This window comes from Hyaena hyaena, unplaced genomic scaffold (genome assembly GCF_003009895.1).
Source record: "Hyaena hyaena isolate Hyena2069 unplaced genomic scaffold, ASM300989v1 scaffold_413, whole genome shotgun sequence".
In the NCBI taxonomy this organism is placed as follows: domain Eukaryota; kingdom Metazoa; phylum Chordata; class Mammalia; order Carnivora; family Hyaenidae; genus Hyaena; species Hyaena hyaena.
Window position 1 is genome coordinate 859,670 of NW_024081047.1, and position 21,043 is coordinate 880,712.

The 21,043-nt window shown below is 37.0% G+C and overlaps 1 protein-coding gene across 1 annotated transcript in view; it reads right to left on the bottom strand.

Moving 5' to 3' along the window:
* Positions 1 to 21,043, bottom strand: part of MYCBP2 (MYC binding protein 2) — a 280,386-nt gene that overhangs the window by 87,609 nt on the left and 171,734 nt on the right. Inside the window, exons 46-49 of the mRNA XM_039252458.1 lie at positions 19,115 to 19,259; positions 15,973 to 16,185; positions 11,699 to 11,754; positions 8,430 to 8,545 (exon numbers count right to left, since the gene is read on the bottom strand). Of these exons, the coding sequence (XP_039108389.1) occupies positions 8,430 to 8,545; positions 11,699 to 11,754; positions 15,973 to 16,185; positions 19,115 to 19,259 (530 nt within the window). The remainder of the gene's footprint in view (positions 1 to 8,429; positions 8,546 to 11,698; positions 11,755 to 15,972; positions 16,186 to 19,114; positions 19,260 to 21,043) is intronic.

Here is a 21,043-nt window from a genome sequence, read left to right on the forward strand (position 1 = left end):
CAAAAAACATTCTCTGAAAGGATAGGCCCTGGACAGTCAAAGAGTCTTCGTGGATACAGCAGCGCTCATAGGTACAGAGAGCACAACAGGTCTTTAAAACTAACAAGAGCTGGAAAGCTAAATAAAATGACAAAACGAAAGAGCTTTCCTCCAAAGAAACTCCAAGAAGAAATGACAGCTAACGAACTGCTCAAAACAGGTATAAGCAGCATAACTGAACAAGATTTTAGAATAATAATGGTAAAATTAATAGCTGGGCTTGAAAAAAACATAGGGGACATAAAAGAAACTATGGCTACAGACAGAATGGAAAATAAAAATAGGCATGAAGAATTAAAAAAATGCGATAAATGAGATACATAATAAATTAGAGGCCTCCAATGCACGGATTGAAGAGGCAGAAAGGAGAATAAGTGATTTGGAAGACGCCATTATAGAAAAACAAGAAGCTGACCAAAAAAGAGACAAACTGATCTAGGAATATGAAAGAAGAGTTCGAGAGCTCAACGATAGGGTCAAATGCAACAATATCCGCATCATAGGAATCCCAGAAGAGGAAGAGAGGGGGAAAGGTGCTGAAGGAGTCCTGGAACAAATTATAGCAGAGAACTTCCCCGACCTGGGGAAGGAAGTAAATGTTGAAATACAAGAGGCTCAGAGGACTCCCCTCAGATGTAACTTGAATCGATCTTCTGCACGACATATCATAGTAAAAATGGCAAAATACAAGGACAAAGAGAGAATTCTGAAAGCAGCTAGGGAGAAAAGGGCCCTAACATACAAAGGCAAACCTATCAGAGTGGTGACAGACCTATCTACTGAAACTTGGCAGGCCAGAAAGGAATGGCAGGAGATCTTCAATGTGATGAACAGTAAAAATATGCAGCCAAGAATCCTCTATCCAGCAAGCCTGTCATTCAAAATAGAAGGAGAGATAAAAACCTTTCCAAATAAACAGAAATTGAAAGAATTTGTCACCACTAAGCCAGCCCTACAAGAAATCCTGAGGGGGATGCTCTGAAGGAAAGGTTGCAAGGAACAAAGATACCAGAGACACCACCACAAACATGAACCCTACAAAAGATACAAAGACTCTAAACCCACATATTTCAATAATAACACTGAATGTAAATGGGCTGAATGCTCCAATCAAAAGACATAGGGTAGCAGAATGGATTAAAAAACAAAATCCATCTATATGCTGTCTACAAGAAACTCATTTTAGACGGGAAGATACCTTCAGATTAAAAGTAAGGGGATGGAGAAATATATATCATGCTACAGGAAATCAAAAGAAAGCCGGAGTAGCGATACTTATATCAGACAAACTGGACTTTAAATTAAAGACAATCACAAGAGATGAAGAAGGGCACTACATAATAATTACAGGGTCCATCCATCAGGAAGAACTAACAATCATAAATGTCTACGCACCGAATATGGGAGCACCTAAATATCTAAAACAATTAATCACAAACAGAAACAAGCTTATAGATAAGAATGTGCTAATAGCAGGGGACTTTAATACTCCGCTTACAGCAATGGATAGGTCAACCAGACAGAAAATCACTAAAGAAATAATGGACTTGAAAGACACATTGGACCAGATGGATCTGACGGATATATTTAGAACTTTACATCCTGAGGCCAGGGAATTTACTTTCTTCTCAAGTGCGCATGGCACATTCTCCAAGATAGATCACATACTGGGACATAAAGCAGCCCTCAATAAATATAAAAGAATAGAGATCATACCATGCACACTGTCAGATCACAATGCTTTGAAACTTGAAATCAATTACAGGAAGAAGTCTGGAAAACCGCCAAAAACATGGAGGTTAAAGAACACCCTTCTAAAGAATGAATGGGCCAATCAGGCAATTAGAGAGGAAATTAAAAAATATATGGAAACAAATGAAAATGAAAACACAACAATTCAAAATCTATGGGATGCGGCCAAGGCAGTCCTAAGAGGAAAGTACATTGCTCTCCAGGCCTATTTCAAGAGATTAGAAAAAGCACAAGTCCAAAATCTAACAGCTCACCTAAAGGAGCTAGAGGCAGAGCAACAAGAACGCCCTAAACCCAGTAGAAGAAGAGAAATAGTAAAAATTAGAGCAGAAATAAACAACATAGAGACCAAAGAAACAATTGAACAGATCAATGAAACCAAGAGTTGGTTTTTTGAAAAAGTAAACAAAATTGACAAACCTCTAGCCAGGCTTATCAAAAAGAAAAGAGAGAGCACCCAAATAGACAAAATTATGAATGAAAATGGACTTATTACAACCAACCCCTCAGAAATACAAGCAATTATCAGGGAATACTATGAAAAATTATATGCCAACAAATTGGACAACTTAGAAGAAATGGACAAATTCCTAAACACACACTCACTACCAAAATTCACACGGGAAGAAATAGAAAACCTGAACAGACCCATAACGAGTGAAGAAATCGAATCAGTGATCAAAAATCTCCCAACAAATAAGAGCCCTGGACCTGATGGTTTCCCTGGGGAATTCTACCAGACATTTAAAACAGAATTAATCCCAATTCTTCTCAAGCTATTCCAAAAAATAGAAGTCGAAGGAAAACTCCCGGACTCATTTTATGAAGCCAGCATCACTCTGATTCCCAAGCCAGACAGAGATCCAGCAAAAAAAGAGAACTATAGGCCAATATCCTTGATGAATACGGATGCAAAAATTCTCAACAAGATCCTTGCAAATCGAATCCAGCAGCATATCAAAAGAATCATCCACCAAGATCAAGTGGGATTCATTCCTGGGTTACAGGGCTGGTTCAACATTCGCAAATCAATCAATGTGATCCATCATATCAATAAAAGAAAAGATAAAAACCATATGATCCTGTCAATAGATGCAGAAAAAGCATTTGACAAAATACAGCATCCCTTCTTAATAAAGACTCTCGAGAAAGTTGGGATAGAAGGAACCTACTTAAACATCATCAAAGCCATCTATGAGAAGCCTTCAGCTAACATCATCCTCAACGGGGAAAAACTGAGAGCTTTCCCCCTGAGATCAGGAACACGACAGGGATGTCCACTCTCACCACTGTTGTTTAACATAGTGCTGGAAGTCCTAGCATCAGCCATCAGACAACAAAAGGAAATCAAAGGCATCAGAATTGGCAAAGAGGAAGTCAAACTTTCACTCTTCGCAGATGACATGATACTCTACATAGAAAACCCGACAGACTCCACCAGAAGCCTACTAGAACTGATCCAAGAATTCAGCCAAGTTGCAGGGTACAAAATCAACGTACAGAAATCGGTTGCATTTTTATACACCAATAATGAAGCAACAGAAAGAGAAATCAAGAAACTGATCCCATTCACAATTGCACAAAAAACCATAAAATACCTCGGAATAAACCTAACCAAGGATACAAGAGATCTGTATGATGAAAACTATAGAAAACTTATGAAGGAAATTGAAGAAGACACAAAGAAATGGAAAAACATTCCATGCTCATGGATAGGAAGAATAAATATAGTTAAGATGTCATTACTACCTAAAGCACTCTACACATTCAATGCAATTCCAATCAAAATTGCACCAGCATACTTCTCAAAACTAGAACAAACTATCCAAAAATTTGTATGGAACCACAAAAGACCCCGAATAGCCAAAGTAATACTGAAAAATAAAACCAAAACGGGAGGTATCACCATCCCAGACTTCAGCCTCTACTACAAAGCTGTCATCCTCAAGACAGTATGGTATTGGCACAAAAACAGACACATAGACCAATGGAACAGAATTGAGAACTCAGAAGTGGACCCAAAAGTATACAGCCAACTGATCTTTGACAAAGCAGGAAAGAATATCCAATGGAAAAAAGACAGCCTTTTTAACAGATGGTGTTGGGAGAACTGGACAGCAACATGCAGAAGAATGAAACTAGATCATTTTCTCACACCATGCACAAAAATCAACTCAAAATGGATAAAGGACCTGAACGTGAGACAGGAAACTATCAACACCCTAGAGGAGAAAGCAGGAAACAACCTCCTTGACCTCCACCGCAGCAACTTCTTACTTGACACATCCCCAAAAGCAAGGGAATCAAGAGCAAAAATAAACTGTTGGGACCTCATCAAGATTAAAAGCTTCTGCACAGCCAAGGAAACAACCCAGAAAATTAATAGGCAACCAACGGAATGGGAAAAGATAGTTGCAAATGACATATCAGATAAAGGGTTAATATCCAGAATCTATAAGGAACTCACCAAACTACACGCCCGAAAAACAAACAACCCAGTGAAGAAATGGGCAGAAGACATGAACAGACACTTCTCCAAAGAGGACATCCAGATGGCCAACAGACACATGAAACGATGCTCAGCATCCCTCCTCATCAGGGAAATACAAATCAAAACCACACTGAGATACCACCTCACGCCAGTCAGAGTGGCTAAAATGAGCAAATCAGAGAACTCTAGATGCTGGCGAGGATGTGGAGAAACGGGCACCCTCCTACACTGTTGGTGGGAATGTAAACTGGTACAGCCCCTCTGGAAAACAGTGTGGAGGTTCCTCAGGAAACTAACAATAGAACTCCCTTATGACCCAGCAATAGCACTGCTAGGAATTTACCCAAGGGATACAGAAATGCTGATGCATAGGAGCACATGGACCCCAATGTTCATAGCGGCACTCTCCACAATAGCCAAAACATGGAAAGAGCCTAAGTGTCCATCCACGGACAAATGGATCAAGAAGATGTGGTTTATCTATACCATGGAATACTACATGGCAATGAGAATCCATGAAATCTGGCCATGTGTAGCAACATGGATGGACCTTGAGAGTGTTATGCTGAGCGAAATAAGTCAGGCAGAGAAGGACAAATATCCTATGTTTGCACGTATAGGAGGATTAGGAGGAACTTAACTGAGGAATGAGGGGTAGAAGAAGGGGGGAAATGGTGGGGGAAAGGGAGAGAGGTAAACCATGAGAGACTCTTGAATGCTGACAAAAACTGAGGACTGATGGATGTCGGGGGAGGGTGGATGGGCATGGAGGAGGGCACTTGTGGGGATGAGCACTGGGTGTTACATTGAAACTAATTTGACAATAAACTATTTGTTAAAAAAAAAAAAAAAAAAAAGAACTGATCTTAAAAATCATGAGATCATATAACCTGAACTGAAATCATGAGTCAGACACTCAAGTGACCGAGATAACCAGGTGCCCCCACAGACAATTTAAACAAATAAAACAAGTATCTAAATTCTGTCTTTTTAAGGTGATTGATACTTAAAAGTTAAACAAAACAAAACAAGAGCTAAGAAACAGACTCTTAACTATAGAGATTGCATTGATGGCTACCAGAGGGGAGGTGGATAGGGGTATTGGTTAAATATGTGATGGGGACTAAAGAATGCACCTGTTGTGATTAGCACTGGGTGTTGTATGGAAGTGCTGAATCACCGTACTGAACACCTGAAACTAGTATTACACTGTATGTTAACTAACCAGAATTCAAATAAAAACTTAAAAAAAAAAAGGTCAACAACACAAAAACAGGTGTTGGTGAGGATGTGAAGAAAGGGGAACTGTCCTGCACTGTTGGTGGGAATGCAAACTGGTACAGCCAGTCTGGAAAACAGTATGGAGCTTCCTCAAAAAGTTAAAAATAGAACTACCCTCAAATCCAGCAACTGCACTACTAGGTATTTACCCAAAGAATACAAAAGTTCTAATTCAAAGGGATAGAGGCACCCCGATGTTTACAGCAGCATTATCTACAATAACCAAATTATGGAAATGGGACAAGTGTTCATCAACTGATGAATGGATAAAGAAGAGGTGGTATGTATATGTATATACACACATATATACACACACAGTGCAATATTATTACTCAGCTATAAAACAGAATGAAATCTTGCCATCTGCAACAACATGGATGGAGCTAGAGAGTATTACGGTAAGTAAAATAAGTCAAAGACAAATACCATATGATTTCACTCATATGTGGACTTTAAGAAACAAATGAGCAAAGTGAAAAAAGAGAGAAAGAAGCAAACCCAGAAACAAACTAACTACAGAAAACAAACTGATGGTTCCCAGAGGGAAGGTGGGTAGGATGGGTTAAATAGGTGATGGGGATTAAGGGATGCACTGCATGTTGTATAGATACAGTACACTTGAAACTAATATTACACTGTGTTAGTTAATGAAACTTAAAAAAAAAAAAGGAAGTATTTGAAAAGGGGCCTTAACATCCCAAATGAGTGTCTCAGAGGTTCAAGGGAAAGAGAAGGGGCTCCTATTTATACGAAATGATACTGAAGAAAAGAAAAGTAGAAACCCTTGTGAGATTAAATGCTATCTTACAACATCAGATCACTGCACCAGATCACCAGATCAAATTACAACATCAGTACCCCTCATCATCTACACCAATCACCATTCTGACCAGCAGACAGCACAGCACCATGGTTAAAAGCTGGGGTTCTCATGTTACACTGTCTTGGTTGTTCTCATATCTGCTGCTAATTGTCTGACTTTCTGTGCCTCAGTGTTTTCCTCTATAAAATGAGAATGAGAACAGCACCTCTCTCACTGAGCTATTGTAAGAATGAAAGGACTTAAAATATAAGGTGTACATAAAGCAGTGCTAGACATATATTAAGTGCTTGATAAGTATTAGCTATTAATGTCACTGTTATCCTAATGAATTATTATCTGTCCTTGCTTATGGTCAAGCAAGTCCCAGTCTACTGATAGTTTGGTCACCTTGGGAGAGAGTGGAGTTTGTAAGGCAGGAAAGAAAATGGACGATGTTAAGTCAATATGAATCTTTTCCTTCAGTTTCATTTCAAAAACAAGTGGATTTTATTTTATCTACTATGTATCAGCTTTCTTCACCTCACTATTAGTAAAGATGAAGCCATTCCTGACTACCTCCACTTTTGACTTAATTTTTACCTCTCGCATGTCACTATTTACATTCTTCATCCAATTCTGTTTGCCCATTCTATCTTGCAATCATCAGTAAGTTGTTAAGCCTCAACAGGAATGGTCTTACCTAGAACAATGTTTTACTTAGAACCAACTAAAGTTTGCTGAACTAAAGGCTTTATGGATATGTTGAAGTAAAGAACAGTGCTGCAAAGACTGAGGATAAAGGTGTCTGGAACAGTATAGGTGAATTTGATATATCTGATTCTATGTACTTAAATTAATATGTATTCTACACAGTTATATTAACATAAAGTACCTCTTTACCTTCACTGTAAAAACAATCTTCTTAAACCAGAGCTCCCCAAAGGGAATTTTGATGGAATGTTAATCAGTAACTGCTTTCATCTCTGCCTTGACTTCCTCTTCCTTACATGCAAAGGGTCTCAGGAAAAGGGTTAATCAAAGTTAGACAAGATTCTTAATTTCATGGCACTTTAGAATCCCTGATAATGTGGATTATACGTGAATTGTATGAATTTCTAAAATGAGAGTTTTAGGTTTTCTACCTCTACCTCATCATAGAAGCCATTTTCCTTTTCCTTAACTTATTCTGAGAAAGAGAGAGAGTACATGTGAGAAAGCAAGTAGGGTAGGGGGGGAGGGGGAGAGAGAGAGAGAGAGAGAGAGAGAGAGAGAGAGAGAGAGAGAGAGAGAGAGAGAGAATCCCAAGCAGGCTCTACACTGCCAGGGTGTGGCCTGATGCAGGGCTCCAACTCACAAACCGTGAAATTATGACCTGAGTCAAAGTCTGAGGCTTAACCGAATGAACTACCTAGGAGCCTCAGAAGCCCTTTTTCTTGAAAAGCATCAGGAAAGAGTGTTAAAAGGAATTCATATTGATAAACATTTTTCAGAGCTTTCTTGTTCTGCTGTTGTCCTATTATACAAATAGTTTAATAATAAAGAAAAGTAAAAGATTAAAGCCGAAAGGAAAGGCAATATAGTTTTCAAAATTAATGGTAGATAAAGAAAATTCATTCATTCAACAAGTATTTATTGAGCAGCCATTTTGTGCTAGGCACTGAGCTAGACTGGGAGATACAAGGAGGAATGAGATGGTTTCTGCTTTAAGCCAGGAAAGGAAGGCAGATAGACCATGAGGGGGAAATGAGGTATTCATACAGTTATAAATTTAGCGATGCAAAGATCATACGTGACCAGTCACATTAGAGAATGGAGGGAAGGCGTCATAAGGGCTATAATGATACTGCAAATTATTACAAATTTTTGAGATGTTATGAATGTACTAATTAAGTACTTATTGTAAAGGAGGAAATGAAGCCCCAAACAAGTAATGAAAACTGTCCATATCTATGATGCAAGGAGAAAATTAGAACAGAAAGACAATTTTGTTTAGTTGTTTGCACTAAGTAACCATAACTTAAAAAACAAAACAAAACAAAACAAAGCAAAACAAAACAAGAATACCTATTTCAATGCCATCAATGGTCACATGAATAGTGTAGAGTCCAATGGCCCCAGGAGTCCAATTTGCACAGTAAGTGCCATCGTTATTGACACGGATCAGCATATTCTCACTGGGTCTGGAAAGAAATAAGATGTATATTGGAAAATTTACTTTTGGTTAAACAGCTGTTAACATCATTAAGATACTTTCTAATTCTATTACTTACAATGAATAGCAATCCTATTGCCCTGTGATAGTATGTTTTCCTACCATCCAAAATGACTGAATTTCATTTTTTCTTTCTCTCCTCAAGCCTCCATCACCCTTCTTCCTTACTCTCAGATCATGACCTCATCATTTTTTCAGTGAGAAACAGAAGCAATTAGATACAACCGCAAAGATGCAGTCAGATTAATAAACCTACTTTCTATTTCTCTGCCTTCTCTCCTGTTATAATGCAAGAAGTGCCCTGGGTCTTTTTCGAAGTCACCCCTTCATTTGTGCTATGAATCTCATTTCATCAATACTTCTATGCTATAATTACCTTTCTCCTTCTCACGCATCATCAATTTCTCCCACTTTCATGAATAATTTCTATTTCCATCTCATTTCTATACCAACTTCAGAATCTCCCATGTTAAATATTACCTCAAATATCCCTTGATATAAGGGACCTAATAAGGTCTCATGTCTTTCCCCATTTATATCAAACTCATCTAAAGAACTGTCTACAATCACCCTCTCCATTTCCTCATTTCCAGTTGTCTTCCACAACTTATCCCAATTAGGCCTTTGTTGCCAGCACTTCACTGCAACTGCTCATGTCAGTCATCAATGACCCCAAATTCAATGGTCATTTTTTTATCCTCAGCAATCTCTCAGTAGCATTTGATAGTTGACATCTCTTACATTCTGGAAATATATTCTTTCTGCTCTTACAACATTTTCATCACTGGCCATGGTTTCTTAGTGTTTTACTGGCTGTCTCTCTTCTGACCACTCCTTAACTTATGGAATGTCAAAGAATTTGGGTCTAGTCTTTTTTTTTTTTTTCAACAGCATCTCTCTAGTTGATCTTTCATTCATTCCTCAGCTTTAAATACCATCTCTATATAGATGACTACAAATTTTATTTCTCCCCTGAATTTCAAACTGAAATGTCCCCACTTAGATAACCAAAAGGCATCTTGGCATCTCAACTTTAACATATCCAGAGAAGAACTCTTATTTCCTACTCACCCAGCATCCAACAAAACAGAGCAAAAAAATAAAAACCAAAATAAAAACACCTGCTCATTTCTCAGACTCTTTGGTCTTCATAAAAATTAGGATACTCTACACCAGAGATCAGTAACATTTTCTGTAATATTTCAGTCTATGTGCTAAACAGCCTTTGTCACACTATTTAACTCTACTTTGTGGTGTGAAAAGCAGTCACATACAGTACATAGCTAATGAGTAAGGCTATGTTAACCTAACTTTCTTTACAAAAACAGGCCTAACATGGTCTGCAAGCCAAAGTAGGACAGCTCCCATACTACTATACTGCTAAATATTCTATACCACTGCTGAAACTGAAGAAAGAAATCTACAATCACTCTGGATCTTCTCTTTCTTTCACTTCCTATTTCCTTTCTGGCAGCAAGCCTATCGGCTTCACCTTCTAAGTATATCCCAAATCCATCCACTCTTCATTTCCACTTCTAACTCCCACCCACCCCTAGTCTAAGCTACCTAACAGTGTCTGACTCATCTCTCTGTTCCCAATTCTGCTTCCCTACAATTCATTCTTCAAAGAGTAGCCAGAATGACTTTTTAAAAACTATATATCATAGTGTCTCACTCTCCTGCTTGAAACCCACCAAATTAATCTGCACAGAAGAAAATTCAAACTCTCTAACACAGCGTACCAGTCCCTACAGAACAAGGCCGTCATCTAGCTCTCCAACCTCACCTTTAACCGTTTTTCCTCTTGCCCACTATTCCCCTGCTCCACTCTCCTTCTGTTCCTCAGACACATCTAGCGCCATCCACCCTAGATCTTCTCTACCCAGAAATGAACTTCCTCCAAATCTTAACACAACTACCATTCAGATCTGCAATCAAAAACCACCTCCTCAAAAGGCCTCTCCTGTCACCCAATACTTTGGTGGCCTGTCCCATCCCCATCACTCTCAGTCAAATAACCTTACTTATTATTCCTATTTTATTTACTTATTTATAGTTTGTTTCTCTACAGGAGTGTAAATGTCACAAGAACCAGTACCTTGTCTATTTTGTTCATAAAAGTATGAACTCCAGAGCCTGTATCAGTGCCTTTCCACGAAGCAGATGCTTAACTGCTTAACTGAATAAATAATCTATTGACTTAGACAGGAGACTATTTTAATTAGGTTTAAAATATCAAATGTATATGAAACTTATTTACTGGCAAATGGCCAGTTTCTTCTTATTTAACATGCAGTAAAACTGTAACAGCTCATATTTATTTTATAAAAATCACATGCTTTCACTATATGGACATTTTGTAAGTAAAATTAAGCTGAACACAGAATGTTACTTCCCTTTTTCTAGACCAAGGTATGTTCTCAAAACATGGCTATTTTTATAGAAAACTTTCTGGATTATACATTAAAACTATTTTTAATACATATTAGAATACAGTCATAGTAACCTGTTAATTTCTTATAAGTCATATGATGTGTGATATAATGGAAATGTATAAGTATTTTCTTTCAGGATTACTTTGGAGCTTTTTCTAAGTTTTATGGAGGCAGTAGTCTCTTTAAGGTACAACTGTATCTAATAATTTTTTCAAAGCATTCATTTTAAAAAAGTACTTCTAACAAACAAATAAAATAGCAAGTCAAAAAATCTGCTTATATATGGAGTTAAAATTACTGAGAGGCTGAAAAATTAAGACCTCATAACTGAAAACACAAGTACAACATACACTTGAAACTGCTCTGTAACTCATCAGGTGAAGGAGAGAAGAAAAATAATGGAAAACCAAACTAACTAACTCTTAACAAGCCAACGTATTATCTTTTTAGATATTAATTACTCTAATACCTTACTATTATTTAACATATTGACAATATTATAACTGAAAATAAATACATTTTATTTGCAAATCTAGACATTATAAAATCTGTGGTACAATCTACTAGAAATTTAAAAACGATATAAAATATCTATTATGGAAAATGAAGTTGGAATTCAGGATGATTTTAGTTGAGAACAATTGACAACACATGTCTTGGCTACGTGTTACAAAAATGATCCTTACCTTTTAGGAGTTGGTGATGCAAAACGCAGTTCTTCAAATGAGTAATTTTCATAAACCTTTAAGAAAGAGACCAATAAATCCATCAAGACCAATAACTCATTAGAAATATTCTTTTTAAAAAAGTTTATTTGAGAGAGAGAGAGAAAATGCACATGTGCATGTGGGGAAGGGGCGGAGGGAGAATCCCAAGCAGGCTTTGCACTGTCAGCCCAGAACCTGACACAGGGCTCGATCTCACCACTGTGAGATCACATGAGCTGAGCTGAAATCAAGAGTTGGACACTTAAGTAACTAAGCCATCACAAGCTACAAGCTCCCTTCATTAGAAACATTCTTGGGGTGCCTGGGTGGCTTAGTCGTTGGGTGTCCGACATCAGGGTGAGGTCATGATCTCCTGATCTGTGAGTTCGAGCCCTGGGTTGGGCTCTGTGCTGATAGCTCGAAGCCTGGAGCCTGCTTCAGATTCTGTGTCTCTCTCTGCCCCTTCCCCATTTGTTCTCTGTCTGTCTCTCTCAAAAATAAAATAAAACATTAAAAAAGAAATAAACATTCTTAAGACAGTGATAAAACATTCAATAAATGGTGCTGAGAAACCTGGTTATCCATACAGAAGAGAAAGAAAAAATCAATTATTTGCATCACACCATTTACAAAAATAAATTCTAGGTGTGTTAAAGACCCAAATGTAACAAAAAACCATCAACAAATTAAGAGCAAAAAAAAAAAAAATTATCTTTTGAGTACATTAAAATTTTAGATTTTTCCTACACAAAGACACTATTAAAGGGCAAGGATATGACAGAAGGGGATTTACAATTCATATAACCCAAACAGGATAGGAATCCATAATATACAGATTGGTGCAACTGGACCTGTAGACTAATCTGTTCTTAATAAAAATAACAAAAGAGTCTGGGAGAAATTATTGTGAAATGCAAAGACAAAAATGGGTTGTAGGTACCTAAAACTGTCACATTATAATCCCAGTATTTTTGTATCCCTGTAACATTACCAAATTAGCCATTATCTTTCAAGGTTCAGGTAACGTTCTGCAACCATTCATTCACTTCTAACCTCTACTATACTTACAATAAAGAGAGGCACATCCACACCACTCACAAGTCTCCATCCTTCCTCCCACCCTTTGTTTTCATAGTGTGATTTAGAAAAGACCTGGCTGCCTTCACCTACTAAGAAGTTACAAATGAGAAATATGCCCTTAAGATTAGGTACAGCAGGAAAACCCAGGGTTCCAGATTCCCACTACAATGTTTTCTGCTCTACCACTTTCCCTCAAAACACAGATTATTACATTTAATAATGAAAGAATAGGTCATATTTCATTTCTCCACAATATTTGGCTGACTACTGAGTGGCACACAGTATGCATGAATGAGTGATTGATAGAAGAAAATCCCTTTCTTGGAACATACACTGAGATCTCCAAAAGACAGTGCGGGAATGACTTTCGGTAAGTGCTCTAACCCTAGGTGACTGAGAACAGTCTTGAAATACTGCATCCAGTTCTGGTAACTGGACTTTCAAAAGAAATTATACAAACTGAAGCGTGTTCATAGGAAACTAAAGGAATGATTGGGGAGGTAAGGGGACTAGAAAGTAAACACCTTAAATAAAAATGGAAAATGAATGTGGATGTTTATCTTTGAATTTTTTAAGTCAGTGGACAACGCATCCAAGACTCCAGCTTTTCAGCTCCCTTGTTTCTTCAACCTCAACTTCACCTCAACTCTCCTTCAGCCACTCACACTGAAAGTCATAGACCTGTGAGATTCCACAGAATTGTTCTCTGAATCAAAACAAAACGGCTGCCCAGGGTTTTCTGCCTCAATGACCCCTAGTTTATCTATTTTAGATTACCAGTCCTTCTCACCCCAACTCCCTCTCTCTGGATCTTCTTTTCCAAACCAATTAGGTTCCACTGTCCTTTCTGTAACCACCATCTGCTGAACTCCCTTCTCTCACTATTCATTTATGGAGCTACCTTGCAAAAAAACTTCAATGCCAAATCAATCCAAATGATTACCTTCTCCATGTTCATAGACACACACTGCACTGTTAATACACGATCTTCAGTTTCATCTGATTCTTCAAGGATGGCTGATAAATTTTTCCTCATCAGTTCTCTTTTATTCACCACAATGACCATTTCATTTTTCCCTCTTTGTTTCAAAATCCTGACCCTAACATTCATTGCTCCCATCTCGAACTTATAATTACTATCATAAATAATTCTTTTGGTTGCACAACCTACAAATTAACTAGCATTCGTATTAATTATTTTTTTCCCTCTCCGGGTAAGGTACAGAGGCAATACTCCTATTTAAGGCCCACCCCTCCCCTGTAGCTCTAGACCCTATTTTCATCTCTCTTGGACTATCTTCCTGGTTTCCTTCCTCTCGACTCTCGTCTCATCAGCATTAAAACATCTAAGTCTTTCTCTACTCATTCCAAATTCTAAAGCCTTCACTCAGTTCTATTTCCTCTATTTCTTTTTATAACCAAACATCTTGAAAGACTTAATCTATACTTGTCTTTACTTTCACTTCCTCTGCATCTATAAACTCATCAACCTACCATGCCTCTAGAACTGCTCCTGCTGAGATCACTGATGAATTCAATGTTGCTAGATCCTTTTCAAAGCTTCACTTCTGCAACATAGCACTGTTAATTCTTCCTAAACTGCTCTTTACTTTCAGGACATGCCATGAATTATTAGGGGTAAGAAGTCAGGAAAATCAAACATGGATTCAGACTCCCTGCCATTTGTGTGACCTTGAACAAGTTACTAAATCTCTCTCTGTGCTTCAGTTTCCACACATGTAAATGGGAATAAAAAAGTAATTTATAGGGCTGCTGTGAGGATTACATGAGTTACTGTACAGCAAGTGGTAGGAAAAGCAGCAAAACTATACTCTGTTCTTACCTCTTTGGCTTTTTTTCCCTTTTACCTGACTTGTAAATCAATGTTTCTCAAAGTGTAGGTTTTGAATTTGAATCACTCTGTATATTTGTTTTATATGAAAATTCTTGAGCCTCTCTCCAGACCTACTGATTCTAAATTTTCATATTACTGGAAAATTTCCTTTTTAAATAAGTGCTCCAGATGATTCTGATGTAGACAAAAGTTCAAGAATCACCAATACTGGTGTTTCTCTGGATCCTATCCTGGAACTCACTCCCTTCATTCATGGAATATAGTTATCATCTACTTCCACATATCATGGGTAATTAGTGCTAATTAATCTCAAGTTCTTTTCTTGAGGTCAGACTATGATCACTTCAAGTTTGTACAACCAACTTCCTTTTATATATCTTTGCATGGATATTTCAGAGTCATCTAAAACTCAGCACATCCAAAACTATTAACTTCCTCAACCATAACCTGCCCTTCCTCCAACATTATCAATCTTAATATGTAAGATCAAACTGTGAACTTCATCTTTTAATTCTTACTTCCTTCTCTTCACTCCATCCCCTTCAGCCACCAAGTCCTACTGATACTAAGTATCTTTTGAATTTATTCTCACTAACTCAAGGGATTAGCACATCATACCACATTATGTCAACAGTCTCCTAAAGTAACTTAAGTCTAATCATGCCTCTTGATCATCTGTCCAATTATTCTGCATATTCCACCATGATCTTTATGAAACACAAATCTAACCGTGCCACTGCTCTAACTGAAAGCCTTCAATGGCTCACCACTGCTCTCTGTTACTGGTAAAATTCCTAACTCCTGTTTTAACTAATGCACAAATTGCTAATTTAGACTAACATTACCCCTAAAGGAACGAAAAAAGCTGCACATAATATTTTAAAAATCTGTCTAAAGACATTGGAGAACAAGAAAACCTCAAGTAGGAAACCCAATGAAATGAGGCTGGCAAGTGAGAGAACCCAAAATTTAAAGCAGGCCTAGGTAACTGAATTCCTGAGGGGCTATGTCCCAGGAGAAACGGAAAACTGAGAATAGACAAATACGTTTGCAGCAAATGAAATTCAGTTTTCAAGCATCTCAATCTCTGATTGGATTAACTTGATCTGTTATTGGCAATCTCCCTAGACATTGCCAAAAAATAAATGAAAATCCTCTTTGGAGGAAAATAAATCATCCTTAAAAAATATTACACGTTTTGTATCTATTGACAGCCTTCTAGACCTGTAACTTTGTGTCTGCGTTTGGATCACTTAAATGTTTGTTAAGTGAATAAATGGTGAAAAAGAAAATGTTTCTGACAAGTAAAATAAATTACCTTCATCATTGTTATGGCAATATATCGCGCCTCCTTCACTATCATTGGCTCATATGACACATCCAGCTTTGGGGAGGCCAGCCCGCCATATGTCATATCGGTGTTAGAAGGTGCAGCTACTGCAGGGCTGCCAGGGAGCCTTTGAGATTTCTTCACTTGCTCTTGTTGTAAAGATGTTTTTTTCTGAGAAACGGGAACAGCTTTCACTTCCACCTAACCACAATATTATAAAAATCAAATGTTATTATTATATAATTGTCTATGACACATTAAAAGAAGCAATTTACAAGCATGGACCAACAATTCCATCAATTTTAAGTGATCACTGGTCCATCTTGGGCATTCCCTTCAAAGGTGTGCCAGAATGATTTCCAGCTAGGTCCACAGAATGAATCTTGAAAAAACAGTGTAAAAGCAGCCTTGATTTTTAGAGTAAATAATCATACATATAAAAACATAAAATAAAAACAAATGCCACCATTAATATAGTACAGGAAAGGAAAGTAGAATGACTCTACACTTAATTCTCAAATTCTTTTTTTTTTAATGTTTATTTTTGAAAGAGACAGAAAGAGACAGAGTGCAAGCAGGGGATAGGCAGAGAGAGAGGAAGACACAGAGTCTGAAGCAGGCTCGAAGCTCTGAATTGTCAGCACAGAGCCCGACAAGGGGCTCAAACCCACGATTTGTGAAATCATGACCTGAGCTGAAGTCGGTCGCTTAACCAAATGAGTCACTCAGGCGCCCCTCAAATTCTTAATAATATTAAATTATTTAGCAGCTAATTCAAGTTAATAATGCCTTCCCACAATTTCCACATATTTTATTTATTTTTTAAATCTTTATTTTGAGAAAGAAAAAGTGTGTGCATGTGTGCAAGCAAGGGAGAGGCAGAGAGACAAAAAGAGAAAGAGAGAAAAAGAGAGAGAATCCCAAGTAGGCTTTGTACTGTCAGCCCAGAGTCTGATGCAGGGCTCTCAATCTCACATACTGTGAGATCGTGACCTGAGCCAACATCAAGAGTCTGGACACTTAATTCACTGAGCCATACAGGCCCCCCAATCTCCACATATTTTAAACACTAATTTTGATTTCAGCTGTTCTGCAAAAGAAAATGTACTCTATTGAGAAGTTTTTTAAAAAAATAACACATAATAAAGGAAATTTGGATTGACATAATGTCCTGGAAATATTACAAAACCATCTTATATTTAAAACACAGAAGTTTCAAAATTTACAGTAAAATTCTTCAGCTCATATACACTGCCATCATTAAAAGCTTTAAACTTTAAATGTAATTAAAAGGGGGGGGAGATAAAAAATAAGTACTTTCAAATTTAAAGACATTTGATTTTTAAATTATAGCCACTACTTATATATATATATTTTTATTTAATATTTCTTTAAACAACTGTATATTAGCATCAAAAGTACATTTGCCTTTGTACTATGAACCTTGAAGTGAATCACTGAACAATCTTATATTCTCAGAGTACTGAAATACTATAGAATGACAGGTATTCTGCTTTCTGTTATAAACTACTCTGTGAATGAAAAGAATTTTGTTGATTAATGAACTCTAAACTCCAAACAACCAAATCACTTTGTAACACACCTTGGGAAGCGTGGGGCTAGCTGGGGACTGCCTATACAAATTTTCATTCAATATACATTTTTTTTAGAAATATAATAAAGGTTTTAAACGAGATATTTATATTAATAGATTAGATCACAATAGATTCATTTTATGCATAGCAATAGTGTCTAAAATGTCATTATTAATTAATGTCTCAGGAAAGGTATCCAACTAATTATATTCATTAATACAGCACATGATTATTTTCATTCCTTACTACCATCCAAATCCCTGTATTCCTAATTTTTTTATTAAGTTTTAAATTCTAATTCCTGTGTGGTTAATATACTGTGTTATATTAGTTTCAGATGTACAATACAGTGATTCAACAATTCTATATGCAGTGCTCATCACACAAGTGTACTCTCAATCCCCTTCGCCTATTTCATCCATCCCTCCACTAACCTCCCCACTGGTAACCATCAGTTTGTTTTCTACAGTTAAGAGTCTGTTTCTTGGATTGTCTTCTACTCTTTTTTCTTCCTTTGTTTTGATTCCTAAATTTCACATATGAAATCATTTAATATTTGTCTTTCTCTGGCTGACTTATTTCGTTCACCATTATACTCTCTAGCTCCATCCATGTTGTTGCAAATAGCAAGATTTCATTCTTTTTTATGGCTGAATAATAACATTCCATTGTGTGTGTATATATATCAATTTTTTAATCCATTTCTTTTATCTACTGATGGACATTTGGACTGCTTTCATAATTTGGCTATTGTATATAATGCTGCAATAAATATACGGGTGTATGTATCCCTTTGAATTAGTGTTTTGTATTTTTTTTTTTTTTTTGGTAAATACCCAATAGTGTCTACTAGATTGTAGGGTATTCCATTTTTAACTTTTTGAGGAACCTCCATCATTTCTAATTTAATATATGTCAATATTATATTTTAAATTAAATGTTGTTTCAATAGTACCAAATACAGAATGTATTTGTGTCTTTTAAAAAATATATACACAATTTTAAAATGTGTTCCTTCACTGATTTATTCAATCACTGTATATTAAGGGCTTTCCCTCTGCGTGCATATATGAACACTTTCTTATCCTCCCTTGCATCACTATAGCTCCTAGCAAAATGTAAAAATCAAAAACTAAAACATTAAGTGGGAGGGGCGCCTACTGGGTGGTTTGTCGGTTAAACATCGACTTAAGCTCAGGTCATGATCTTGCAATTCCCGAGTTTGAGGCACATATCAGTCTCTGTGCTGACAGCTCGGAGCCTGGAGCCTGCTTCAGATTCTGTATCTCCCTTACTTCCTCTGCCTCTCCCCCACTAATGCTCTGTCTCCTTCTAAGAATAAATAAACATTAAAAAAAATTTTTTTAAACATAACTGGGAAAATTGGGTGCTAATTAATGTAAGTCAGTCATTTAAACAATTTTTCAGCTTCCTCTATTGACAAATATAAATACAGTACTACAAATAGATTTTCGCTTTTTCTAAAATTTTAATAATAATAGTGCTTTGATGACTATTAATTCTGATATAACTACCTTCATATTGGGAACATGTACTACATCCCCATATTGATCTTTTGTTTGGACAGTTATGGTGGTAGGCCAACCACAACGAATATCATCCTTGTTCAGGATCAAAGATGTCTTCTGAGGATCAGCATAGGAATCTGGTTGAAGCCACCTAGTAATGATGAAAAAACAAGCAAAAAAGTAAACATTCATCAATATCTTCAATGATTAACATGAAATTAGGCCAAACGAATAAAACCTGTACCAAATAATATCTTCATTTCCAATTCAGTGACAATCAACAAGTGACTCCCTTGCAAATTGTTAATGACACACTCATTAAAAAATATGACAAAGTACAAGAGATTTCTGATATTTTTATAAATAGAAGTAATTTTAAAATCTGAAAACTTGAGGGGCGCCTGGGTGGTTCAGTTGGTTGAGCGTCCGACTTCAGCTCAGGTCATGATCTCGCGGTTCATGGGTTCAAGTCCCGCATTGGGCTCTGTGCTGAGAGCTAGCTCCGGGCCTGGAGCCTGCTTTGGATTCTGTATCTCCCTCTCTCTCTGACCCTCCCCTGCACACGCTGTTTCTCTCTCTCTCTCATAAATAAATAAAACATTAAAAAAATTAAAAAAATAAAATAAGAATAAGATCTGAAAACTTGAAATTTTAACTATGGCTGACAAAAAATAACCAAGAAAATGAATTCAGACTGTGTGTATTTGAAGTCCCAGTATACTCACTGTAACTGAGGGTGGTGTGCCTGAATTTGCCACCCTGAAAACCTGGGAAAGAACAACTCCTCTGTAAAAGCAGTGAGAGAGGTGGCATTCTGCTTGCCTGATACCTACTAGGTTAAAGATGTACTGTGCATCTTCCTTCATGCAGTATCTCAACGATCTTCCCTATTACCTTCCCTTCCATGTAAATTTTGCCAAATTATACACTTTGGGATATCCATTCTTTTTTTTTAATAGGAGAAATGGATAATCTTTTTTAAATGTTTGTTTATTTTTGAGAGAGAGACAGTGAACGTGCACAAGTGGGGGAGGGGTAGAGAGAGAGGGAGACACAGAGTCTGAAGCAGACTCCAGGCTCTGAGCTGTCAGTGCAGAGCACAACACAGGGCTCAAACCCACAAACTGCGAGATCATGACCTGAGCTGAAGTCAGAAGCTTAACTGACTGAGCCACCCAGGTGCCCCAGGATATTCATTCTTGAATTTATTCCATGATCTACATCCAAGTTGTCCTGGGAGATGAGTTATAAGTATCTCTGTCATGTATTACATAAAGATGTACACAAAGTTAGCAGTGATGCTGAGTTCTTTGTCTATTCCCCAGTCACCATTTTGGTTTTTAAAAACTCAAGAGGAATCTCTGTATTTTTAAAATTAAAATTGGGAAGAAGTTAAGACTTTTATATTTACTAGTAAAATGATACAGCCAGACTATTTTTTCTTTTCATTAAAAAAAAAAAGCAACAGGGCGCCTGGGTAGCTTAGTCGGTTAAGCGTCCGACTTTCGCTTAGGTCATGATCTCGCGGTTCGTGGGTTCAAACCCCGCATCGGGCTCTGTGCTGACTGCCAGCTCGGAGCCTGGAGCCTGTTTCAGTCTGTGACTCCCTCTCTCTCTGACCCTCCCCTGCTCATGCTGTCTCTCTCTCTCTCTCCCCTAGAAATAAATAAAACATTAAAAAAAAAAAAAAAGCAACAAGATAAATGAGAACTCTATAACCCCAAATGATTTAAATTCTAAATATATTTGTATTTGTAGGTTTTAAAAGAAGCCATATTAAAATACAGTGATAAATTTTAGTCTAGATATTAAATGTTACTATCAAATTCCTAGACCTCTCAATTATACCTGTGCTCCACTTACTTTTTAAATAAAAGTTCACATAGGAAACTTTAAAATAATCAACTAACAACTACCATATACTTTAAAGGTATT